Source organism: Strix uralensis, chromosome 22 (genome assembly GCF_047716275.1).
Source record: "Strix uralensis isolate ZFMK-TIS-50842 chromosome 22, bStrUra1, whole genome shotgun sequence".
Lineage (NCBI taxonomy): Eukaryota > Metazoa > Chordata > Aves > Strigiformes > Strigidae > Strix > Strix uralensis.
The window spans coordinates 11887647-11914043 of NC_133993.1; the positions used below are offsets into that span (position 1 = coordinate 11887647).

A 26397-nucleotide genomic window follows, 5' to 3' on the forward strand; every position below is an offset into this window, starting at 1 on the left:
CAGAACATTTGAGCCACCTTCCTTCACTGTTAATATTGGGAAAGGGCTAAATAAACTGAACTGATGCTCTACGTGGGGTCAAAGAAGGGGGATTAAACAGAAGTATATGCTTTGGCATAACACCATTACCTCAGAAAATAACCCTAGTGTGGTTCACTGCATAATATAACATAAAGTTTCTGTAATCCAGCTATATTGGTCAAAGCAGTAGATCGCAATTTTGAAAGCAGTTTCATTTTAACATCTTTCCAGGACATCACCCCAATGATTAGGTCAGAAAATATATCTGCATGCTAACAAGATCACAGCTGATAGCTGTGACAGAGGATTTCTCCTCACTTTCTTTTTGTGTACAATAAGCGTCCAAATGTGACCGAACGTCTTTCACTGGGCACTATACCTATTTTAGCACTACGAGAGCGACTGCTCTGATGGCCGAGCGAAGCACAGAGAAAACCGCACGCGGTTCCCTGTTCGGCACCACGGGGACAGGTGCTTCGTCCGAGCTCCCACACCGGGCACGCCACACGAATCCGGTTTTCCGGGTAACAACGCCACGGGACCGGACGCCGCCCGTGGGCCGGCGGCCTGGGCTCAGCCGGGCGCCCCTCAGGCGACCTGGGGGCTTGGTGGGAACCCGAGGGGCTGAGCATGGCAAAGCGGACCCGCTGCCCGAGCAGGCCTTTCCCGCTCCGGAGAGAGCTTTCCATGTGCTCCACGGGCACCGACGACTCAGCCGGCGGTGAGGCCAGCGCGGCCGACCCTCCTCACGGCCTCAGCCACCGCCCAAGGCGCATGGCGCGAGGTTACGCCCGGGGTCGGGCTGCCCGCCCGCCGGCCGCGAGACGTCCTTCTACAGACCCGCTTCCCCAGGCGCGAGGCCGGGCCCTGCCAGCACCTCTCCGGTTCCATCTCCGCCACCCGAAGGACTCCGCAGGGCTTCCGCCAGGCACGGCCCCGAGCCCTCGGCCAGAGCCCGCCAGACAGACCGTAGCGGACCCGCGGGCTGCCACCACTCCGGGGCCAGCACCTCAAAGGCAGCGCCAGAGCCCGGCCCGGCCCCGCCCGGCTACAAAATGGCGTCGCCCTACCCGCCTCTGCAGGTACGGAGCCGCGCTGCGCTCCGGGAGGAATGCTGCCGCCGGGCGAGCGTTACCTGCGGCTGCGGGCCCAAGCCTGGCCCTGTGCGGTGCTGGGTGCCTGTCTGCCCGCCCCAGTAGGCCACGGAGCAGCTCCCTGCCGCTCGCGTCCCTGCAGCCCGCTGCGCGCCTCGCTCATGCGCCCTTGGAGCCGTTCTACGCGCCGCCTCCCTCCCTCCCCCCCAGCCTTGCTGGGGCCGGGGCCGGCTGCGGCGCGCCTAGCTCGTCGTGCACCGGTGGGGATTCGCCGCGAAACCGCAGCGCAGAGCCGGGGCGGCAGCGCACTCTCAAGCCCAGCGGCTGCGAGCGAGGGATTTCGCCCCACAGGTGGCGGCGTCAGACGCGCTTTCCCGTGACGAGCCCCGCGCCCCTCCGGGGGAGCTCGGGGGGGCCTCCGGGGCGCCGTACCGACCTGGGCCGTTGCCGCGACCCAGCCCTGCTCTGCGCCACCCGGACTCCAGAGCCCCCTTTCCTGAAGTCACCCGTGGGGAGTGAGTGTCGATGGCGGTGAGCGTAGCCGTCAGTCCCGTAGCTAGCAGTGGTCAGGTGTGCTGTGGCCTCGGAGGACACCGCGGTGGCTTTCTGGATTTTTTTGTAGGGGGATTCATCCCAAGAGGGGGGACGCGGCATTGGAGCATACACAGAAATACCGGGGGGCTAATCGTGCTGGTGGACGTTTGGTGCAGAATCTCACAGGCTGATCGCATAGGACAGCGGTCAGGGCATGGACAAGAAGCGATCCAGGCCTTAAAGGTAAAGACAAAAAGCTGTATTCAGTGAAGTAAAATGGGTAGCCAATGGAGAGGCAGAAAGACGGTTAATAAAAATCACAGCAGTATGGCAGAAGATCCGTTAGGCTCTACAGAGGTAGCTTTTTTTTTTTTTTCCCTCGGGGAAAAATTGTATTATTTGGAAGATGGGCTAGGAACATTAGTTTTAGCTTGCAGAGTACGCTCTCTAGCTCTTCAGTCCTTAAAAGTTCTCATCAATAAGGATAAGACGATCTATTAGCCACTTACCGGATGCAATACTAAATAATAATTTAGGAGTATAGCTAATTTGGTCAGTCAGGCTCTTAGGAGTAAAACATCCTTTTAAAATATATATGTATATAAAGGCTAGTCTGCAGCACAGAAAATTACTCTGGAAAGAATAACCAGGCTATTTATCAAAGTATTTACTAAACAGTCATGATAATTTTATGCTTTATAGAATTTAATGTATAATTAAATACTGATTTCTCCAAAGCTATTCATTAGTGATACGTCATTATGGTGACTAATGGTATTAATTAAAGTAGAAATGCTTCCGAGTATTCTCCTGAGGTTCACCTGAACAAAGATTAATGTGAAAGAAAATAAGACTTTCCTTATTCCAAGCCAGGGTACAAACAGCAGTGCTTCCATCTGCAGCAATTACTGCTGTGATTGTAAAAGTATAGGAAAACTTAGAGAATTTGTCAAAATAGAGTGAAAAAGACATGTGCAGACTTGTCAGCAGACCGCTTTGATCATTGTTAAATAAATTTTCCTTTCATGTGTAAAAATGGATACATGAATACAGTTTCTTTAGTCAAGTTACAGTTACATATGTTATTGGCAAATCTATTCTACTTCTTTACAGTTAGTTCTTCACTGCAGATGGTTTAAGGGTTTAGTCTGTGGTTTTGCAGATATGATGGCAGCAATATTACTAAATGCATACAGGATTGGCTGGTTTCTTCAGATATAAGTTAATCATTACAAGAACAGCTAGTAATACTTTACCGATCTGCTGCAATTACCAGGAGAAAAAAAAATCAAACAAATTGCTGTTTCTTGTATCCCTGGACATTTTTTTTATTGAAACAACTTTCACTTACTATTTTACAAGGAAAAAAAAAAACCAAAACAACATAAAAGAAACAACAAACAGAAGGAAAATCCCATGAAACGCAAAAACCTACAAATTAGTTTTCGGTTATGTGCAGTTATAGGAGACTTAAACTTACACTACCATGCTATGATTGCATCACTGCAAACATGATTCTGAAACACTGTAGACTGTTGCATGAAGTGGGAGGGTTTTCTTTTAAACAACACTGTTATTTTGTATAGATTTAATGGATTTAGTAACTACTTTTTTTTTGAGGGAAGCATTGTGCAGGGAGATAAGAAGCCCGTGTTAAAAAACATGTCGCTAGTGGGGTAACTGTTTCTGTGATTTGTCAGTCACGCAGGGTATTCTTACGTGCAGAATTTTCTTACAGAAATGGAGAACTTAAAATTTTGAAGGTGAATGCCTTGCCTTTTTAAAGACTGCTCTTTCTCCTGACAACTACCCTTTCAAACAGAAAGTAAGCAGGTATTTATAAGGTGAAAGCACGTCTTTTGTCTGCTTTTAGTAAAATAATGAGGTGACAAAATCCAGTTTCTGAAAGAAAGTCTGCTTAAAATCTAGGAGATAAAAATCTTTGAACCTCAGATGATTATGTTTTTAAACACTAGTGTCAGGCTGAAAACAAGCTGAAAAAGATCCAAAGTTCACAATCTGATAAATCCTTTGGCTAGAATTAAAAGAGTTGTATTGCCTATATTGCTTTTTTCAGCAGCAGCTGAGTCAGATTGAAATATTGCTATGGATTCTGCAGAACTGGCCTCCATCGTACCCACTTTACTTATGGATAACATCTTTTCCAGTGCGTGCCATCAAAATGCATCAAAAATCAAAATTATTTGGAAAACACAGTCAGGGCTATTCAGTTTGTGAACAGTCATTTGTAGAATTTTTTTTACGTCTAATCTTGAAAGACTTCAAGTTACTCAACACTTGTATGTTGATATGCAGTTAACATAAAATAAGAAAAACAATTCTATAAGATTATTTTTTGACAAACGAAGGCTACCAACTGGAATTCTTGGGTACAAACCATCCTTACTAACCCTGGAAGCATAAATCAATAACTTGTTTGCAGCATATAAGTGAACAGAAATTATTCTACTGTCAGGAATAGTTGTTTTTTTGGTTTCTTTTTCATATGTCATGAAAGAGATATTTCCAGGCAGTGGGGATTTTCTCAGACAGAGTTTAGCAAGTTTGCTCTTTCAATAGGAACACGACTCCTGTTTTGAAAGACCATCCCATTAGTAATGTATACTCAAGCTCCACGATACACATCTACGTTATCCCAAGACACGACTCTGCACGTCACTAGCCTTGTATTTTATCTACAAATCCCATCTGCCCTGGCAGTAAGCGACACAAGAGTTTGTCCAGGAAGACCCAGGCTCTTACTTTCTACCTGACATTATGAAAAGCAGTTAGTACAGTTGAAGGTCAGGATGTATCCACATGATTAATATGTGCAACCTGGTAGGGGGATCAGGAGGAGGAAATCTGAGGAAGGTGCTCCCACAATGGGCAAACCCAATATTCCTCCTATGAATAAAAGAGCATCAGGTCACCCCACAACTGAAGATGGTGTCTGCAGGTGAGCAGTATGGGTCTTCTGCTAATTAACCTCCGGTGTACCCTGAGGTACTGTTTACACAGCAGTACAGACAGAACTTGTGCTGTCTTGGAATACACCTTCACCGCTGCAGGCGGCGGTAATGCTACTAAGGTAACTTAGATGTACTTGGTAGGCTAAGATGTACTAGAGTTGTACAGTGCCAGTAGCCAGTTTGCTGAACAGTGCACCTCCCTACTAAGCCGAAGATTTACATTAAAGGGAATTCAAACTGTACATCATCAGCAGTCTGTTCAGCGTGTCTGAAAGGAGTCCAGTTAAGCTGAGGTTTATGCCACTGACAGCAAATAAACCCCAAAATGTTGCCCCCTCCCCATGTATTTGTACTCTTAACTTTAGATGTAGCACACAAGTGAGGAAGAGTTAAAGAATGGATGTCGAGGAAGAGGAGTTACGTCAATGATGTCCAGTGTGTACTGATGCAGCCAAGTGTATGTCTTAAGAATCATTAAACTTTTAAGGCTGACGTGCTTAGCTCTTGCAGATTATTCTGGAAATGATTGGTTGAGGGCATTCGAGAGATTTTGGGTCTCTTTTTTTTTTTTTTTTTTTACTTCAAGGAGATAGGTGAGTGAGGACAAGGTGGTGGAAAATGTTGCACAGTTAGAGAACAATAAAAGAAATGCAGACATTATTCCCCAGGAGTGGAGCAGGATTTAAAAATCGGGCATATGCTGTGCACCTAGCAAAGTCTGAATTGACTCCAGAATGGGAGTGTAACTTACTGTGGTACTACATACGGACTAATGAGCCCTGCTGAGAGCCAAGAAGCTGCAGCATCTGTACAGTGCTGAACCAGCTGTGCTGAAACACTGATGTGAGCTGTGTATTCTCTCCACCTTACTGCGCCACGTAGCGTAGAAATCACACGACAAAAGCCATCAGGCACTTCTCGGTGGTAAGGCTTGGCATCATCCACTTAACCTGCAAGGAAGGAGTGTGGAATTACCAAACGTGGATATTTGTGTCTTGTACAGCAAGGTAATCAAATTTCTCTTCAGTGTGTGTTAGATAGCAAACCTCTCCCATAAAGACACAATATATGATTTTAAAAATTAATGTAGAGTTAGAAAGTAGACTTCTGTTACTGTCTCCCCCTTCTGAGTCAGTCAACTGTCCAACCAGTGGGCACGTGCCTGGAGATATACGATTATTGTTGGACCATTAAAAAATAAATGAGAGGGATGATGCCTTCTCACCGACTCCACTGCTGTAGTCCTTTTGCAGGAAATATCAGAATTATGATACTCTTCTGCTAACAGATGCTTAGGGATAAGGAAATATTTTTATAAAGTTTGGTTGACGAGTGAAATTAATCTCAAATTGTTCGGCCAATCTGATATCTGCTTTACATATTTGCAGAGAAAATGATGTGCTTGATTGGGAGGAAATTGGAGGAAAGAAAACCGTGATCCTCCTGAGTTCTGGAAAACACAGCTCCTGAAATACCACAGAGCACTTACTGCGGCTAGGTACGTGAAGTAATGTCAAGACTGATAGCACGAACATCTTAAAAATACTTGCTTATGCTTTAGTGTTTGGTGAGAATACTGAAATTAGACTTCAGTTCTTAGTCCAGAAGTGAAGCAAAATGCAATTGCCAGTTATTACAGACTTACTTTCTAAAAACTCAGTAACTGCGGGCTGCGGTTTTGTAATGCTGAAAATTAAGTGTTGAAATGACTGACCTGAATCATACTACTGTTCTTATATAACTGAGAATTAAATTCAAGTACCGATTGAGAAACAACATTAAAAATAATAAGGGGGGGATGGAGGGAAATTTGGCCCCATAGCCCCACTTTGAGCTTCTAATGCTATTAGTAATTAACACTGCTGATTTCAGATCTTTTCTATTCAGAAACACGAGAGCTGCATTGAAATTGCTTAAGCTTCTAGGGAACAGTCTTTCAAACGGCTTCTCTGCTAGTTCAGCGGTAAGCGGAAATGGATAGTGGTAATTACGGTCTAACTCCAATGGACTAGGCCTGGTTTCTTGGAATACTTATTTTCTTTAAAATGCGGATTGAGGATTAGCATCTTCGTGTTCCTTTCTTTAACAGCTGACCTATCTCACGATTTCATTTTAAAATCCCTAGTGCTGCCCGTAGCACGGCCTCTCAGCAAATGACTCGGTGCCGCCGACATTATATGTCCAGTCTCCGGCAGCCTGAACTCCGCTCCCAGGGTGTTACGGTGAAACGACGTTTGTAGCCATTCACTCTCGCCCGAGGGTCTCCGAGCGCGGAAGAGGCGCGGACCGCAAGCGGCTCGGAGCGAGAAGAGGTCGGCGGCCCGTCGCCCAGCCCGGGGGCGGCACTCGTCCCTCCGCTTCCCCCGGGGCCCGCCCGGCTCTGCCCCCGCTCCGGCCCGCGGCGAGCTCCGCCCCGCCCCCGGTCCCGCTCACCCGCCGGCTGCGCGGGGCCGCCGCCGCGTTCTCGGACTCCTCTGACTGCTCTGCCGGATCTTCCCCGCGCTGCCGGCGAGCGGACGGCACTGGCGGCGGCCGACTGCCGCTCCGCGGGCGTCCGGGTGCGGTCGTTCCCGGGGGCCGGTGCCGCCCTCGGCGGCTGCTGCGCGCCCGCGGCGAGGTGCCACCGTGCCCCGCCGCGTCCTCACCGTGCCCGCGGAGGGCCTGGCAGCCGGCAGCATGTCTGCTGTGCGCAGGAAGTTTGGGGACGAGTACCAGGCAGTGGGCCCGTCTCGCAGCGGCACCCGCAGAGAGCGGCAGCGCTTTGTGGACAAGAACGGGCGCTGCAATGTGCAACACGGGAACCTGGGTGGCGAGAGCAGCCGCTACCTGTCCGACCTCTTCACCACGCTGGTGGACCTCAAGTGGCGCTGGAACCTGCTCATCTTCCTGCTGACCTACACGGTCGCTTGGCTGGTCATGGCCTCGATGTGGTGGGGCATCGCCTACCTGCGAGGTGACCTGCACCGGGCGCACGATGGCACCTACAGTCCGTGTGTGGCCAACGTGTACAACTTTCCTTCTGCCTTCCTCTTCTTCATAGAGACCGAGGCCACCATTGGCTACGGGCACCGCTACATTACCGAGCGCTGCCCTGAGGGCATCGTGCTCTTCCTCTTCCAGTCACTGCTGGGTTCCATCGTTGATGCGTTCCTCATTGGCTGCATGTTCATCAAGATGTCCCAGCCCAAGAAGCGAGCTGAGACCCTCATGTTCAGCCACGCCGCAGTCGTCTCGCAGCGGGATGGCAAGCTCTGCCTCATGTTCCGTGTCGGCAACCTCCGCAACAGCCATATGGTGTCTGCCCAGATCCGCTGCAAGCTGATCAAGGTGAGGCCTGGCGCAACAGCTGGTGGGATAGGGCACCTGGGTTGCAGTGAGCGATGCGAGCAGGGCACGGGCCCAGTGCAACCATGTGCCCATAGTATGGGTAGCATGGGGCTTCCCCTGTGCAGCCCCTGCTGCCGCCTGCTAGTGGGCTCTGCCCTGCCTCAGAGGCAGCTGCCCTGTCCCTTGGCGTGTGGGCAAGATGATGCAGCTGGGGCGGTATGATGGACTTTGGAAAAATTTGCTGTGGCTGTCAATAGTAGGAGCCACGAAAGAGCGAAGCAGGCGTAGTGGAAAAGACAGTCTCATGAGAGACCTCCCGGGGCATTCCAGTGCATTGTGAGGTTGGTAGGAAGCCAGTTTGGTTAGGATGGATGTGTCAGGATACATACAGGGTTACTGCAGGGAGGGATACTAAGGCATATCCCCTAGCAGGTCTCAACTGGGAATAAGAAATTGATTTGTGGTGACGTTAAATTAGGACAAAGATCAACCTCGACCTCCTCTTCCCCTTGGGGAAACTTGGAGAGCTTATACTTGCAGTTCCTTACCCCATGGTTCCAGCCAGTGGCCTCCCAGCATTTTAGAGGGATTGTGCAGGTCCTTCAGTAGAAAGGCCCTTTCACTGTCACCAGTAGCTATTTATTAATCACTGACAATGGTCAGTGTAATTCAGAATGCAAGAAAACTGGAATTCAAAGGAGGTCATAACAAAAAAGAGTAAAGAAATGATCAGGAGACGGTAGAGTTTGTCGGGCACAGAATTCTGGCATGAGTACAATGGAAGGAAAACACTGTGTGCGGCATGCCGAGACGAAGCAATGTAGCAGCTCATAGCAGCTATGTCTTGTCATGGGAGCACGCTTGATGGGGAGCATCAGAACCTGGATCCCAGTGACAATGTTAATTTCAGAATATCATATTTGAATGTTGTAAATGTTCTATATTCTCTATGGTAATCCTCTCTTTGAAGCAACTGTTTGGCCATTTTAATAATCTGGAGAAACAAGCATGATACAGTAGGTGATGGGACAATGGTAAATGTGAAAGGTTGTTTTCCTTTTGTGTGGAACACTTGACCGAGCTGTTAATTTTTCTTGCCGCAGAATACCATTTCAAATGGAGAATCTTCTAAGATTCAAAAAGAAGTAGGATATATATATATATATGAGAACAAGCTGTCAGGAGTTACAATGGACCAATTTTTGTAGGAATTGGAAAGCCAGCTAAACCATGATTTTTGTTGATCTCTAACTATTAAAAATGAGCAGAAAGCCTCTGCTGAGGTATTTAATTCTGTCCATCATCCAAGACGAAATGCAAGTCAATGTGGAATAAAAGCGGTGTCACGGTTGTGTTTTTACAGTGACAGTAATTCACTATAAACTTTTGAAATAAGACGTGGAACACACAACCTGGTGCACTTTCTGCTGATAAACCTGTTGCTACACAATGCTGGTATGCAGATGATTGGGACAGAAAACACAAGAACATTTCATGGACCTGCTTGACTGATTCATCTTATGATAGCTGTTTCATAGACAAGATAGTGAATCAGTGAGTAATAGTTGATTTCTTTCCAACGGTCATCACGCCCATGACTTGTCTTCAAGCTGCTTTGTGACCTTTGGCAAATATAAGCTATGGACAAAGGGAAGTTTAAAAGTGAATGTTTGTGTACTAGCTGCCCCCTCAGTCCTCATTACAAGGCGTGGTATTATTTCCCATGTCTTTCTGTAAATCCTCCTCAGTTTGTTGAGGTGCCCCTTGAACTGGACACACCATTCCAGCAGTCATAGCGGCCTTTCTGGCACCGTGTGAGTTTACATCAGCTGCTTTGAAATAGCTTTTTGTGTCCTGTAAACTTCTGGTGAATGTGCTGGAACTTGCTTACCATTTATCTTCAGTGAGTTCTGCCTTGTGATTTGTGCTCTTTCTGCTGTACTTTGTGCAGTGCTGTTGACAGCTGATCTTGCTACGCTTCTGCAGCCAATCAGATAGCTAGAAATTTTTTTACTTGTATCACAGTGAAAGAATGTGAAGAAATATGTCTTATCACACTTTTGTACTTGAGATAGGACACATATTTAGTAGTGAACATGGTGTTTTGGTCGGACCAATGGAACCCCGAGGATTTACTTTTGTAAAGAAAGCACACCAATCTGAGTCTGTCTGAATGGCATTTACTGGAAGCGTGATATATGCCCTAGGATATTTGGTAGATTACAGTGGTGCCACCACACTGTGCTGGCTTCTTTTTTTGGTCCAGGGGACTGTCCAGCAGCATGGCATAGCGACGTCACGGAAGAGTCTGGGTCCCTTTTTGGACTGAGTTGTGGAGAGTTTGGAAAACAGTTACAGGACTAAGTGTCCGTGTTTCAGCAAAAACTTTTCCAGAAACCCAAGTCTTTCTAATTGAGTGCTCTAGAAACAGGAAAAAGCAGGCTTCTGAGGCAGTAAATAGAAAGAAGCTGGTCGGAACTAGCTGCTGAAAATGTGTAGTTAGTGAAATGTGGAAACGTCCTGGCCTTTTCAGTGTCACAGTGAACTGTATTTTTCTGCCTGTTAATTCCTGGACGTCACTAGTATGGCTGAGTGATCTGGTGATAGCAGCAGCAACCAGCATCCACCATATGGCGATCAGTATTGGTTTGTTAAAAATTAGTTTTGATACCTATTTTTATCTGCTCTTGATGGGACTACAGATGTCACTGATAAACATAATGGTGTGTAAGGTGGTATGTAAAGTATTTCAGGTAGTAGCGTAGGATGTTTAGATTCAGAAAGCCGAGGAGCGTAAAATTGTCGTAGCCTGTTTTCAACATGTGCTAAGCAATAGTTTTAAAAATACAGTTGTGAAGCATAGTAGCCACAGAGCCAGTGCACTTGGGGTTATGACCAGCAGGCACCTATTCTTTGAGCCGTACTAATTAACAGCTTTGAATAAGCTGAAAGCAAACAATTGTAATAGAAAGTTCACAGATGGCAGATGATAGGCATTGCAAGTAAGGAAGAAGATCCATTATATTGTGATCTCGTTAACGTGCAGAAAGTGCAAATGATACAATTTTTAATATCACAGAATCATTCACATTGGAAGGGGCCTTGAGAGGTCTGTAGTCCAACCTCTTGCTCAAAGCGTGGTGAGTTAGGAGGTCAGACCAGGTTGCTCTGGGCTGTTTCCAAGCTGGTTTTGGAAACCTTGAAGGACAAAGGCTGCACATCCTTGCTGGGAAAGATCTTCCACTGCTTAACTGTCCTCATGATGGAAAAATGTTTCTTCAATCCAGCCTGAACTTCTGTAATTTCAACTTGCTTGTTGTCTCTCTTGCTCCCGCTATGCAGTGCTGTGAAGAGCCTGGCTCCATCTTCTTGAATACCTTCCTCTTAGGTTTTGGAAGGTTGCTATTAGATCCCCCTCTATGCCCTGTCTTCTCCCATCTGAACGAGCCCAGCTCACTCAGGTCTTATTTACAGTTTGGAGCAACTGGACTATATTAAAAAGTAGCAGTCATCCTGGGAAATATCTAAGCTACAGCTCCAGGTATAGCGTCACTAGCAAAAAACATACAATTCTTTAACAGCGGTATCAAAGTAACAAGTTCATATTATTTCAGCAATGTAATATATAATAAATGTTCTTGCAAGCTGCTAGTCTAAGGGTGGGGCAGAAGCATAGGTAGGTGCGATCAGGGTTTTTCCTCTCGAATACCAGAACTGAAACTACTGTAGTACTGTATGGCAAATTAGTATGTGCCGGTTTAGCATCTAGATTCCCAAGTACGTACCAGTTTAGCATTTTCTAGATTCCGCATTTCTCTACAATGTACTGGCAGTATTAAGCTCGGTGGTCATCTGTCTTTTGCATCCTGCATTTTCTGCTCCAGTGCTTAATTAGTCCACCTGGGTATCCAAACATAATTATGTGAGTTCTCTAAATGAGTGAACTGAAAGCAGGTTAACAATAATAAAACTGCATTGTGTCCAGTTAAAGAAGGATTTGCATAAACAACAGGGTTTAGAGAAGCGCCAAGAATGAAAAGGATAGGAGTGAATACTCGAAGGGCATAAAATGTTTGGCCAGACACCAAAACTGACTAAGCGATGATGCAATGGAAGTCTGCCTAGTAATAAGAAACAAGACAAAGATCTAGTGGCAGAAAGTTAAAGGTGGAAAAATACAGTCACAGAGGAGTTGTTTTTTTCCTTAACTGTGAGGCAGTTAACCTTTGGAGGAACTCACCTAGACCTTTGGATTCTCCATCTCTGGCCACATTTAAAATGGGGCATTCCTAAGTAATTGTGCCCTTGTTCAAGCTTGTATTAATCTGTGGAATTCATTTGGTTTTGTGTTACACAGGTGGTCAAAATAAAGAATCATGAGTGTTCCTTCCAAACTTATTGTTGATAGTTTATAGTCTTCTGCTTTGTTTTGTGATCCTTTGAGTAAAGCTATATATATGCAACAAAGGTCCCTGTCTAGGAGTCTTAACACATTATAGGGCTGCTAATCTATCTTAATTCAGGTTAATTTCTTTTTATTTAACAAATAAGTTTCTTTTAAAAATTCTCCATGCCCTGAATAAAGCAGTCCTCTGTGTAAGATACTGAATACCTCAAACACAACCTTTTGCTTTCTCCCAGATCTGTTACCTCTAATCATCCTCGCTGGATTTGTTTACTATTGAGTGGATTTGATCGAAGACTCTGCCACAGAGAAAAATGGTTTGTAGATGAAACAGTTCTTAAGTCATTCAGGCAGAAATTTGTGCAAATATGCACATCTTTATCTAGGTAATTGTATTTGATAAAACTTTGGGAAAATGTGATGTTTTAGACATTGCTTCATAGAGCTCATGTTGAGCCTTGTTACCTTGGAGCAGAGATCATATGTTGCCAACCAATTTGTGCACCCACTGAAAGAACAGTACCCAGGCAACAAAAGCAGTGGTGTAGCCTGCAGCTTAGTTCTGCAGGTTCCCTCGGGAGAAGAGAAAGAATGTTTTTGCGGTAGTTTGATTATACCTTTGCATGTAACGGAGACTGTCACAATTGATACGTAGTAGTGGTTTTGACAGCTTTTATTTTATAGCACTGCCTTCATCCTTTCAAAGCACAAATAATCCGTGAGAATGCTTTTACAAGCAATCAGCTGATACTTTCCCTGTCCTCATCGGTAGTGGAGAAACTGACTTTTGAGTAAGGGAGAACTTGGTTATTTAGATAGGAAGAATTTTCTTTTCCTCAGCAGAAAAACAGACACATAGTACATAAATGAAATAATCCGTTGTATTTAATAAGGAGCTGTATTCTACCAGCCACCAAACTGGTTATGTAATCACCAGTAAATACCAAGCAATTAAAAATGCAGCGTTTTTAAGATACAGGTGGAGAGACAATCTGAAGGTATGCTAGTTGCTTAGGGAATTTTTTTAAAGAGAGAAACTTTCTTAAAAGAATAGCAATCGGATCTAAGTCAATGGCAAAACTGCTAGCTTTGGCTTGCTCTTGGGAATAATGGATGGCGTTTCCAAGCAATGGAACCAATACATTTGTCAATACCAATGCAACACATTTAAAACTATTTAGTAACTACGGAATAGTCTATAATTTATAATCTGTAGTCATCTTCTTAAAGAGTTAAGTGCTTTCTAATCAAGCAATAAGCAGAAAGGATTTTAAATAGGATTTTAAATAGGCTCTGCAAAACTTCTAATTTTAATGGGCAATTTCCACCAGAGATTTTTAAAGCAATCAGCTGAGGAGCTGCCTGGCCAACTGATGTAATTTTTACTTATACTGTGAGGAAGATTTGGGGGGAACACTATGGGGCAGGGGGAAGTTACCGTATCAGTATTTTTAATGGACCTGTGTAATGATGTGAATAAAAATGGAGCACTTAGCTTAACAGTGATCATAAGTTCATTATTAAGATCAACATACACTAGGTGGTACATGCAGATTGGCAAGGGATGATCGTTAATATTGATTCAGATGGTTTTGTGGAAATGTCACTTACCAGCCGTACTGTACAATTACTATGATGCTTACCTTTGACTTAGTACATCACAGTATCTGCCAAACAAAAATTGGTAACATATAAAAATAACGAAAAGTGAATTCAGGCAATGGATTGAAATGCACCTGGCTTGTAGATTTTGTTCTCATTAATGGGAACTTTTGACACAGATGTTCGTGGTGAACATCTGTTATAAGGCATGTAGTGTGGTACCCAATGTTTTTGTCAAAATATATATCCTAGTAAAGTTTGTAGATCATGATGAGATCTAGTGGCATGATAAGAAAAGTCAAAATTGGTCGTGTGTAGTAGTCTTACAGTGTTTAGCATTACTTATATCTCCATTATGAAGACCCCAGACTGAACACATAGATGATAATGTCATGAAAGAGCCAGGCTGAAATTTCATTGCATTGAGTTCGTGTTTTGCCTCACACAGTGATTACTAAATCATCTTTTAATCTTTAGTCCCGACAGACACCAGAGGGAGAATTTCTGCCGCTAGACCAGTGTGAACTTGATGTTGGATTTGGAACTGGAGCTGACCAGCTGTTTTTAGTTTCCCCATTAACCATCTGTCATGAAATTAATTCAAAGAGCCCCTTTTTTTGTCTCTCACAAAGATCACTAAGAAGCGAGCAATTTGAAATAGTTGTCATCCTTGAAGGAATCGTTGAGACTACTGGTAAGATTTAGAATAATATGCATGCTCTAATTTTTAGTGTTTGTTTTCAGTACTGATATTTTTAGCGAGGCAGCTGTTAATCCTTTCAGGATGCTAATCCAGGATGCTCCAGAATATCCTGCCATATGCTACAGAGCTTCAGTGGGCTTTACCAGCCAATAGGAGACCTCCCTTCCCCACAGGGCTCTGCATTACTGATGCCCAAAGTGACCAATACGTCCAGGAAGAGATGCACCCTGCCACTCTTTGAGTATGGCATGTAGAAGAGTACAACACCCTTGTGAGACTCCTGTTTTAAGGACAAGCTCTCTGAAAGAACGTTGAACTTTAAAAGTTGCCGGTGCTGCAAAATGACTTTCAACCTAGCTTATATTAAATTGAATGCAAAATAAGAAACCCAGTTTTAAAATACAGACCACATAGTCGCAAAGATTGTAGGAACATGTGGTTATCAGCAAATGTGAGCTGGGATTTGGGGTTTTTTAACTTTTTTTTTTTTAAATTCTGATACGGCATTGTCCAGATGACAGCTGACTTTGTGGCCTTGTCTTTTGGGGACTTAATTCTTTTATGAATGCTGTGACAGCGCACTGCAGTTACGTAAGAAGATCTGCGTCGAGGATCCATGCGTACTGTTAAAGTCCACATCGTTCAGTAGGTTCATTGATACTCTGATCTTCCTCTCCCTTCTTTTGAGGATTTGTATAACCTTGATTAATCAAGGAGTATTTTCATCCTGTCAACAAAATTACTGGTTGCCCAGTTCCCGTCTTAGAGACGGTAGTGTCCTTTTTGTGCAGCCAAGTGCAGTCATCTCGTGCTGGACAGCAAATGGAACTGACCAATTACTATCCATGTCCTGCACTGAGCCCTAAACACACAATCCACCGGGACAGAATGCTCTTTCATGTCGAGTGCAGCAGTCTTTAGATCCCCACAGAAGCCTCTTTTCATCCCGCAGCTGAGCCGTGTATCTTAGATAAGCACGTGTCCATAACACATTTCATGCAATTACCTAATGGGGTATCACAAGGGAAACATTTTACACTTGTCTGAGCATTAATGTAGCAGTAATCGGAAAGCAAATCAGAGTTTGGGCTTACTGACTGCTAATTTTGCCTCTGAAGAGTACTATGACAGGAGGTCTTAAAGTTCTACTCACCTGGAATATTTGTATTAATTCTCATCAGCACTGTTGTGCTGAGATTGTAACACATTTGTTGGCTTGGTTAGAACACATTTTAGCTGTCACTTCACACATGTAAATTCTGTCAATGATGTATGTTTGCACTAAGTGGAACAAATTCTTTTACAAGCTTTACAGTGCTACCTATGTCTTAGCATGGAAGACAGCTGCAAGCGTCTCTGCACAGCTTTTGTCTTGACATACTATTTGGAGAAAAAATAGTCTAGCCTATAGAAGGAGGATTAAATTTTTCATTTAGCTTTGGCTACCCCCACACCCAATCTTTGCCAGAGAATTCTGTAAGCCTCTGCCAAGCAACGTTCCTTTCTCCCAAGGTGACTTCCAAGAAATGGTATTGCATACAAACTATAAGATTGTTCTTGCTAGTGAGCTAATACTGTCTTAATTTAATGTTTTACTTGTATCAAAAGTTGTTTGCTTGGTGTGAGTCTGCAGTATTTAATCCAATATTTACATAAAAATCTAGTCAATCAATTGGAGGCACGCCATTGACTGTCAGGAGATTGACTAGGAAGAATCACTCCATTTTATAATCTATAAATTTGTTAGCTTACAGACTACCATGGATTTTATCTGTCAGCCTTATGCTGCATTTTTTGTTTCATGTGCCAGTCTACTCGTTCACATTAGAATGTCATGCTCTTGTCTCTGTTTCTGTAGGAATGACGTGTCAAGCTAGGACCTCCTATACAGAAGATGAAGTTCTTTGGGGTCACAGATTCCTCCCGGTAATGTCCCTAGAAGATGGCTTTTTCCGTGTCGATTATTCTCAGTTTCATGCTACATTTGAAGTCCCCACTCCTCCTTACAGTGTTAAAGAGCAAGAAGAAAACCTGTCCCTATCATCTCCTTTGAACAGTCCTGGCAATAATAACAAAACCAGAAGAGAACAGGTTTGTTCACTTGACTGTATTGATACTGCAGGAGAGAAAAACAAGCTCCCTTTTAAACTTCAGAAGATTAGCTTGAGAAAGGAAGACCTTCCAAGAAGAGCCCTGAGAATGAGTTCCAGTAACACAGAGAAGACTTGCAGTACCGGAGATCTCTTGAAAATTCAAGAAATACGTCCTATCTCTAACAGTGAAGACAGTGATGACAGGATACAGCTGAAAGCCTTAAAAATAAATGTCGAGGCTTTGACTCAGTCTACCAGTGATCTCAAGTTACAGAAGAACCCTCAAAATATGTGCCCTCTAGAGATGAAACTGGACGATTTTCCTCCCAAACTGTGAAAAATGAACTCTGATTGTCTCTCTTAAGAGCAGAAGCAACAGGAGTTGTTGGCTGATAAACTTCGAGACTGCTGACCTGAAAGAGTCTTACAGTAAGTCTTACAGTAAATTCATAATTTGGTTTTGCCCCTTTCAGGAAGAAAGATCCTTTTTGTATAATTGTTCTGTACAGATCTAACTTAGGTAGCATAATAGGATTTTGAGGGGCAGTAAGGACCGTTGTGTCAAAGAGCTAGCTGCCCTAAAGACATTTATCGGCATGCTTGTTGCAAATCTACATTGTCTTCCATATACGCATATACTTTTTCATGGCTGCAGAGTGAAATGTTCAGAAACCAAGCCAAAAAGGATGTAAAACCAGATGAAACACAATTTTGTGCAGCTCAGATCTCGGACCGTTCCTGATCTATAGAACAGCAGAATACAGGAAGAAACTGTGATGCTGCTCAGTTGTAGTCCAGTTCTCTGTCAGTGAGTCCATTGGAAGGTGGCGTTCCTGTGCAGCCTAGTGCCATGCATCCTTCTTTCTCAATGATTGTGGCATGCCAGCTCCATGGCCTGAGAATCTCGTTCATTGTCATTAAGGTAAAGGGAGCGGTTTGCAATAGCCATTTGTGTCATTTGACTCACACAAGCTCTCATAAACACGAGGATCGTTTATCCTGTCCAAAATTAGACCCCAGCATTCGATCAGGTGGATCACATGTTGAATTTTAATGACCGTATCGCCACTCACCATGAAGAGAACTTGTGATCGGCAGCTCAACTTAATGGTATGTCTCATACCTCAAATTCATGAAATTTTAGTTTGGAGACTCGTTGTAAGTAAACAAAAGCAAAGCACTAGATAATGCGCAGTCATTACAGGAATGGACAATAGTATGTACACATCTCAGAGTTTTACTAATGAATGGTAGGGTCTTTGATGTTGCTCTTTTTTTTTTGTTACATTTGCCTTCTTTTATGTGTGATTCTCAATTTTGTAGATTTGACCTTTATGGTATTATGCAATTTATTGCAGGGTAGAACTCTGTTTTAACATAAATATATTAAGATACTGAAAGAAAAGGCAGCTCCGATCTGTAGCATGTTAAGTGTGCAGCTGAGAGAGGGCTTTCATGGTTTTGAGCCTAATGAAGCATTCTCTCAAAGTGCTTCTGGTAGTAATGGTGGTTTACTTTGAATTGTTGAATGAATATTTTAGAAGATCATCACTGGAAGATGGCAACCTTATCTGTAGAAGGGACCAAAAGGATGTCAGTGAATATTTATACAGAGGTGTTGGTATTTTGGTATTCAGTATGTCTTTAAAGTGTCGTACAGCTTTTTCTAAGTGACTGGCCTTGAACAAGAGAGAAATATGCTTTTCTGGTTTTAAAACAGATCTTGCATAACTGAGACTACTATTTGCCTTAACTGATCATCGTGAAATGGCGAGAACTAAGACTTTGACTTTCTGAGATTTCCTGCAGTTCTACAGAATAATTGCAGAACTATTCAGCTGTTCTGCTGTCCCATCTGAATGTGTTAAAGAGGTCTTTTTTTTCCAGTTGGTGATGAGCAAGCATAATCAGAACTTGCTGGTTTGTAAAATGCAGTGTTCTATAGCTCAGCATACAGGGTGCTTATCACTAGCAGAGCACTCCTGTTACGTGGACAGAATTCGGTCGAATTTAAAAGGGGTCGTGGCCATATCAGTTGGCAACGCATGCCTCGATGACTAGAAAAAAGAGGTAAAGTGATATATCCAAGCCGGGGATGGCTCAGCTTGCATAAATCGCTACTTCTTGCTTTTGATCTCCTGCCTACAGTGTGGAACTGGAAAGTGGTATTTTTTTAAACAGGTAGAATTTGCTTGTTGTTGTTGTTTGTTTTCAACGTGAATTTCAACATTATGTATGTGCTGAAATCTGTATTTTCATTTATTAAATGTATTAGTATGGGATATTCAGATGACAGCATGAAGTCTTGATGGACGATGACTCTCCCCACTCTTCAGAACAGCCAAAATTGGTATAAAATAAAATTACATCCACCTTGTATCTCAAGCGTTCTTGTGAGTCAGCTCAGAGTGCATTTCTAATAGACACAGAAACAATGAGCAAAAGTACCCTGTATCTGCTTTTTCAGATAGTTACATGAAAGGCTGTTCCGCACATGTCATGCAGCTGTCAGACACGTAAGGCAGTAGTATTCTGTGCTGCTGTGCATTCTGGAGGATGATCCTAAGCTATTTTCAGTTTTCCCAGTTCTGGACTGCTCCTATAGCTACAGAGAAGATTTAATTGTGGCCTCCCAAGACTTGCCTGTAGACCAGTCTCAATGCTAAGCAGAATCTTCACGCTCTAAATGTATTATGGAAGAGCTTGCAAGCCGTGTGGTGGTTTTCTGCAATGCCTGCTGTGACAAAAATAATTATCAAAGTACTTCTGGGAACCCTATGGCAACTCTGTTCCTACTGTGTGAAGCAAAAGGATGTCTTCCTGAGACTGAGGGCTGCAGCGTGCATCTCTCCTAACACTATTACTATTACTCTTACTCCTCAAGGACTGTATTTGCTCTGGAAGAGAGTAAGGATGAAGGAGTAGGAAAGCAAACTTAAAAGCAAAATGACACAACAGGGTGACCAGAGATACAGGAGGGCAAGGAGGAAGAGCACAGCCAGCTTTGCGTGGCCCCAGGAGGGCACCAAGGGGCCCCCAGCGACTGCAGAGCCGTGCGTGACCGAGGGGTCACCGGTGCCGCCACCAGGAGCTGGGTCACAGGGTGGATCAAGCCCCGAACTGGAAAGTGGGTGGGAGCAGTACGTGCCCTTGCTTTTTCAGCAGGTGGCCCAGCTCTGAGCCCGCTCTGTGGCTACAAATGCAACCCTGCAGCCAGGGTCTCCAGCGGCACGTGCTGCGCCAGCACAGCAAGGGGGATGACTGCTGCCAGGGCAGCCGGCTGAGACACGTGTGTGCATTGCGGCCACCCACCACCTGCCTCCTGATGCTCGGTGCTGGGCAATGCAGGTGGTCAAGATCATGACAAAAACTTTCCCCTGTGCCACCCAGCATTCAGTTCTGTACTTTGATCTGAGGTCTCGGTTTGATGCTGCACAGGCATGACACACCGTGCCAGACCGGTGAGGTGGCAGGGAGCCGAGAGGTGTGAAATGTGCTTTCAAGCTGCCAGTCTAAGCACAGACAGATGCGATTTCCTCTCAACTACCGGAAATGAATTCCATCCCCAAAGGAAAAAGCTCAAGGGAGGCTGATGACTGCTTGGTGACTTGCCACATCAAGGGCAATGGCAGGAGCTGACCATTCCACGCCAGACTGAGGAATGCTGGTCCAGTAGCAACTGTTCAGGTTTCACAGAAGGCGAAAGCATAATGGCATCAAGCCCTGTGAAAGTCTCAATCCCAAGTGTTGTTTATATGTAATGATTAATAAATGATTGGTTTACTCTTTGTAATCGTGGCTGTGGCTCCTGCAGTCCCTTTGACTCGGCAAGCACCTGTGACAGTGTGCCTGAGGGAAGGAGGTTACTGTGTCTGAGGGGTTGGAGCTGGTCCCAAGATCTCTTGGACCCTCTTTGGGGTCACTGGGGGTTCCCAGACAGTCCCCAGTGCTGTTCATAGGGCTGTGGGGGATTTCCCTTGCATTGCCAGGGACTCTCAGGGCTGTTGGTAGCTTATATGTAATCTAAATAGAGATTATATGTAAGTGTAAATAGTTATCTAAATCTAAATAGATGTAAGTGTAAACAGCGAAGTCTAAATAGATATTCTATGTAAGTGTAAATAGATACGTGTGCAAATATGTATGTCTAGATAGATATTCTGTAAGTGGAAATAGATAATATCTATATATAAAAGACATTTTCTAAATCAATATATGTGTGTAAATAGATACATAAGTGTAAATGTCTTATAAGATTGTTAAAATGCAAAGAAACCCTGGTCATAGAAAGGATTTAAACTCCCCTCTGGCCTCACGCCCCGAAATATCTCTCTATTGAAGATACAAAAGCACTTTCAGAAGCTGCCTGTTCTCCCCTTTTCCTTTTTCCTTTTCCCATCTCAGTCTGGGTGCGATTTCCCCCAAATGGGGCCTGTCCCTTACAGGGTCCTGCAGGCAGATCAGGAGTCGCTACCATGGCACAAAAATACCTCAAACTCCCTGATCCTGGGTCTGCAATGGGAGGAAAAAAACCAGTTTTTTTCGGGAAAAAACCTTCAGTTTAGAGCTCCTGGGAAAGCCAAATCTGCCTGCATTTATGCAGCTGGAGAGCAGAAAACCACATTTTCATGCACAAAACAAAAAAAGCACCAATTTTTATGTTGTGGAGAGATGCTGAAAAAAGCCAAAATGGAGTATTTTGGAAAAGAAAAAACTGCTGATTGCTGCACTACAGAAGTTTCTGTACTACAAGGAGTGCGCATGCGCCGTGGCGGCCCCAGGAGCGCAGATGAGCCATGGCAGCAGCAGCTCCGAGAGGGCGCATGCGCAGTGGCAGCCCCGGAAGTGTGCATGCACAGTGGCGGCAGCTCGGAGAGGGCGCATGCGCGGCGGTGGCTCCATGCGTGCGCATGCGCGGCGGCGGCTCGGAGAGGGCGCGTGCGCAGTGACGGCTCCTGGAGTTCGCATGCGCCGTGGCACTCCGGTGCGCGGCGGCGCAGGAGCCGGCTTTGCTGCTGTCGTGATATGGCGGCTGCAGGGGCAGGTTTGCTGGCAGTGGGTGAGGGCCGAGGGGAGCGGTGGGGCGGGGGCGGGGTGTCCGCTGCCTGCCGACCGCCCGGCGGAGGCGGGACGGGGTGCTTCACCCCGCCGCTGCAGCAGGGTCCTGTTCCACTGGAGGCGAGGTGGGCTGGGGCAGCCCTGAGCAGTTCCCCGAGAGCGGAAAGAGGGGAAGGAGGCGGGCGTCTCCCCAGGGGCAGTCGCCGGGCGCCTCCGCAACTCACCAGAGCTCCACCTGAGCCGGCTCTGGCCCCGCTCGCCTGGTGCAGCTGCCTCGAGCTCCAGCACCTACCCTGAAGCCTGTCCCGTAGCTCCAGGCCACTGCCAAACCCTGTCGTGAGGGCAGCAGGCTGGCCCTCGGTGCATCTGCAGAAGCCCTTGTGGAAGGTGGGGCTACAGGCGGGAGTGATCTAGGGCAATAATGGTCACTGCTGCCTCTTTCCCTCTTCCAGAGGCCGTGCTGAGGCCACACTGGTCCATTCCTGCCCTGGGGATGCCGTTGACCGCGCCCACCTCGGGCTTGCGTGGGGTGTCTGTGCCTGGCCTTGTGCTTCTCAGGGCACGGGGGCTAAAAGGGACAGGCGGAGCTCTTCCCGGCTGTGGACAGCAGCCAGGAGCTGCCGTGGCTGAAGCTGGAGAAGCCAGAGAAAGGGAAAGAAGGAGAAAATCAAGGCCATCTGGGCAGCACCTGCCTCCCACTGCAGGAAGAGAGAGCCTGCCTCTCTGGATGAGGAAGGAACCCTCTTTACAGTCCGCAGTGGACCAGACTGCCAGCGTGCACCCAGGGGCTGCGTGCGTCACCCCAAGCGCGGTACGGCCACGTAGTGCGTGAGCGAGCGAGGCTGCGTGTGTAGGAAGCCTGCTCTTGTAAGAGCTGAGAGACACCCGCATATTCTTTTAGGGAGAGGACTGGAGCTACGGTAGAGGAAGGGAGAAGGGAAGGAGAAAGAAGGGTCTGAAGTGGTAAATTTCCCTGGCAGCGCTTAGAGCGAGAGCTGTGGTGAGTCCTGGGACCACAGGGTCCTGTTGCCCCTCGTGTGCATGTGGGCCCTCCTCTGTTGCCCTCTCTATTCAACACTGATATGAACGAAATGGGGTGGGAGGCCGAAACGCGGTGGAAGGTCAGAGAGTAGTAGAGGCCAGAATAATTGGAGGCCGAAATGGGGTGGGAGGCTAAAAAGAGGGGGAGCCTGGAGGGAAGCAGAGGCCAGAAAAACTGGAGGCCAAAATGGGGTGGGAGGCTGGAAGGAAGCAGAGGCCAGAAAGAATTGGAGGCCAAAATGGGGTGGGAGGCTGGAGGGAAGTGGGGCCCAGAAGAAATTGGAGAACGAAATGGGGTGGGAGGCCAAAACGGGGTGGGAGGTCGGAGACTAGTAGAGGCGAGAATAATTGGAGGCCGAAATGGGGTGGGAGGCCACAAAGGTGGGAGTGTGGAGGGAAGTAGAGGTCAGAAAAAGTGGAGCCCAAATTGGGGTGGGAGGCCAAAAGGGAGTGGGAGGCTGGTGAGTAGTAGAGGCCAGAAAAAATTGGAGGCCAAAATGGGGTTGGAGGCCCAAACGGGGTGGGAGCCCAGAGGGAAGTAGAGACCAGAAAAAGTGGAGCTCAAAATAGGGTGGGAGGCCAAAAAGGAGTGGGAGGCTGGAGAGTAGTAGAGGCTAGAAAAAATTGGAGGCTGAAATGGTGTAGGAGGCCCAAACAGGGTGGGAGGCCAGAGGGAAGTAGAGGCCAGAAAGAATTGGAGGCTGAATCATGGTGGGAAGCCAGAGGGAAGTAGAACCCAGGGAAAAAGTGGAGTCCAAAAGGTGGTGTGAGGCCAAAAAGCTGTTGGAGGCCAAAAAGGGGTGGGAGGCTGTAGAGAAGTGGAGGGCAGAAAAAATTGGAGGCCGAATCATGGTGGGAGACCAATAACGGGTGTGTGGCCGGAGGGAACTAGAGGCCAGAAGGGGAGGCCAGAAAGGGGTGGTGTGGGAGGCATTGGCCTGTCAGCCTTGCACAGCCTGTGAGAAAGTGCTAGGCTTTGATGAAAAACAGGCCTTGGAAGAAAGGTAAGAGGCTGTTGAGCTATGCCAAGGTGGCAGCAAAAACCAACGGACAGCTGCAACACTAAACTGTGAAAAAGTACTGAACTGCGAGAAGATGCTACCGCGAGAACAGCACGTGAACGAGAGGGTGATTGGCCTGCACAGTGCGTGTTAGAGTGGCCTTATGCTGATAGGAGAAAAGGTTGATAGCTGTCTAATTGCTGATTTGTTAACTATGAATTAAGAGCTTTTCTGACAGCATCCGAGAGCATAAGTATTTATCATTGTAACATTAAACGCTCGTGCCTTCTCTCTCTTTCTCTCTGGATTTCTTCTGGAGTCCGTGCCTCAGTTGCCACAGGGTGGGAGGCCGGAGAGAAGTAGAGGGCAGAAAAAATTGGAGGCCGAAATGGGGTGGGAAGCCAAAAAAGGGTGGGAGGCTGGAAGAAAGCAGAGGCCAGAAAAACTGGAGGCCAAAAATGAGTGGGAGGACAAAAAGGGGTGGGAGGCTGGAGAGAAGTAGAGGCTAGAAAAAATTGGAGGTCGAAAAGGAGTGGGAGGCCAAAAAGGAGTGGGAGAGCGATGAATAGTAGAGGTTACAAAAAATTAGAAGACGAAAAGGGGTGGGAGGCCAAAAAAGGGTGGGAGGCTGGAGAGAAGTAGAGGCCAGAAAAAATTGGAGGTCGAAAAGGGGTGGGAGGCCAAAAAGGGGTGGGAGGCTGGAGAGAAGTAGAGGCTAGAAAAAATTAGAGGGCGAAAAGGGGTGGGACGCCAAAAAGGAGTGAGAGACGGGCATTAGTAGAGGCCAGAAACAATTAGAGGGCGAAAAGGAGTGGGAGGCCAAAAAGGGGAGGGAGGCCAAAAAAGGGTGGGAGGCTGGAGAGAAGTAGAGTCCAGAAAAAATTGGAGGTCGAAAAGGGGTGGGAGGCCCAAAAGGGGTGGGAGGCTGGAGAGAAGTAGAGGCTAGAAAAAATTGGAGGCCGAAAAGGGGTGGGAGGCCAAAAAGGGGTGGGAGGCTGAGTAGAGGCTAGAAAAAATTGGAGGCCGAAAAGGGGTGGGAGTTCGAAAAATGGTGGGAGGCTGGGGAAAAGTAGAGGCCAGAATAAATTGGAGGCCAAAATGGGGTGGGAGTACAAAAAAGGGTGGGAGGCTGCTGGTAAATACAGTCCAGAAAAAAATTGGAGGCCAAAAGTTAGTGGGAGGCAAAAAGGGGTGGGAGGTCAAAAAGGGGTGGGAGGCTGGAGAGAAGTAGAGGCTAGAAAAAAATGGAGGCCATAAAGGGGTGGGAGGCCAAAAAAGGGTGGGAGGCTGGTGGTAAATAGAGGCCAGAAAAAAATTGGAGGCCAAAAGTTAGTGGGAGGCAAAAAGGGGTGGGAGGCCGAAAAGGGGTGGGAGGCCAAAAAGGAGTGAGAGACCGGTGAATAGTAGAGGCCAGAAACAATTAGAGGGCGAAAAGGAGTGGGAGGCCAAAAAGGGGTGGGAGGCCAAAAAGGGGTGGGAAGCTGGAGAGAAGTAGAGGCCAGAAAAAATTGGAGTGCGAAAAGGGGTGGGAGGCCAAAAAGGGGTGGGAGGCCCAAAAGGGGTGGGAGGCTGGAGAGAAGTAGAGGCCAGAAAGAATTGGATGCCGAAAAGGGGTGGGAGGCCAAAAAGGGGTGGGAGGCTGAAGTAGAGGCTAGAAAAAATTGGAGGCCAAAAAGGGGTGGGAGGCCACAAATGGGTGGGAGGCTGGAGAGAAGTAGAGGCTAGAAAAAATTGGAGGCCAAAATGGGGTGGAAAGTTGAAAAATGGTGGGAGGCTGGGGAGAAGTAGTGGCCAGAATAAATTGGAGACCAAAATGGGGTGGGAGTACAAAAAAGGGTGGGAGGCCGGTGGTAAATAGAGGCCAGAAAAAAATTGGAGGCCAAAAGTTAGTGGGAGGCAAAAAGGGGTGGGAGGTCAAAAAGGGGTGGGAGGCTCGAGAGAAGTAGAGGCCAGAAAAAATTGGAGGCCGAAAAGGGGTGGGAGGCAAAAAGGGGTGGGAGGCTGGAGAGAAGTTGAGGCCAGAAAAAATTGGAGGCCAAAATGGAGTGGGAGGCCAAAAAAGGGTGGGAGGCTGGTGGTAATTAGAGGCCAGAAAAAAATTGGAGGCCAAAAGTTAGTGGGAGGCAAAAAGGGGTGGGAGGCCAAAAAGTGGTCGGAGGCTGGAGAGAAGTAGAGGCTAGAAAAAATTGGAGGCCGAAAAGGGGTGGGATGTCAAAAAATGGTTGGGAGGCCAAAAAGGTGTGGGAGGCAGGAGAGAAGTAGAGGCCAGAAAATATTGGAGGTCAAAAAGGGGTGGGAGGCCAAAAAGGGGTGGGAGGCTGGAGAGAAGTAGAGGCCAGAAATATTGGACGCCGAAAATGGGTGGGAGGCCAAAAAAGGGTGGGAGGCTGGAGAGAAGTAGAGGCCAGAAAAAATTGGAGGTCAAAAAGGGGTGGGAGGCCAAAAAGGAGTGAGAGACCGGTGAATAGTAGAGGCCAGAAACAATTAGAGGGCGAAAAAGAGTGTGAGGCCAAAAAGGGTGGGAGGCCAAAAAAGGGTGGGAGGGT

The 26397-nt window shown here is 46.4% G+C and overlaps 2 protein-coding genes across 24 annotated transcripts in view; one reads left to right on the plus strand and one right to left on the minus strand.

Moving 5' to 3' along the window:
- MPP3 (MAGUK p55 scaffold protein 3) overlaps positions 1-1306 on the minus strand; it is a 25377-nt gene extending 24071 nt beyond the window's left edge. For 3 of the 13 annotated variants that reach the window (XM_074892403.1, XM_074892401.1, XM_074892399.1), the window contains exon 1: positions 1157-1305. Coding sequence is in view for 6 of the 13 variants with exons in the window: in XM_074892395.1 (XP_074748496.1) it covers positions 401-710 (310 nt within the window). In the remaining 7 variants the exon portion in view is untranslated. Of the gene's footprint in view, positions 1-400; positions 839-1156 lie in introns of those variants that run through there. The other 10 variants (XR_012631950.1, XR_012631949.1, XR_012631951.1 and 7 more) reach the window with 9 other exon arrangements.
- Positions 909-20544, plus strand: LOC141953659 (G protein-activated inward rectifier potassium channel 1-like). 11 transcript variants are annotated; one of them, XM_074892405.1, is made up of 6 exons: positions 909-1103; positions 1738-1892; positions 6010-6119; positions 6747-7948; positions 14433-14649; positions 16517-20544. In XM_074892405.1, the coding sequence occupies exons 4-6, from the start codon at positions 7298-7300 to the stop codon at positions 17086-17088; spliced, it is 1440 nt and encodes a 479-aa protein (XP_074748506.1). In that variant the 5' UTR covers positions 909-1103; positions 1738-1892; positions 6010-6119; positions 6747-7297; the 3' UTR covers positions 17089-20544. The 11 variants fall into 11 exon arrangements, 7 of the variants coding, with proteins under 7 accessions (XP_074748506.1, XP_074748509.1, XP_074748505.1 ...); XR_012631952.1 differs by lacking the exon at positions 909-1103 and having other exon boundaries at positions 1332-1892; positions 16517-17180; positions 17407-20544; XR_012631953.1 differs by lacking the exon at positions 909-1103 and adding an exon at positions 15173-15303 and having other exon boundaries at positions 1332-1892; positions 16517-16653.
- Positions 20545-26397: the final 5853 nt, after the last annotated feature.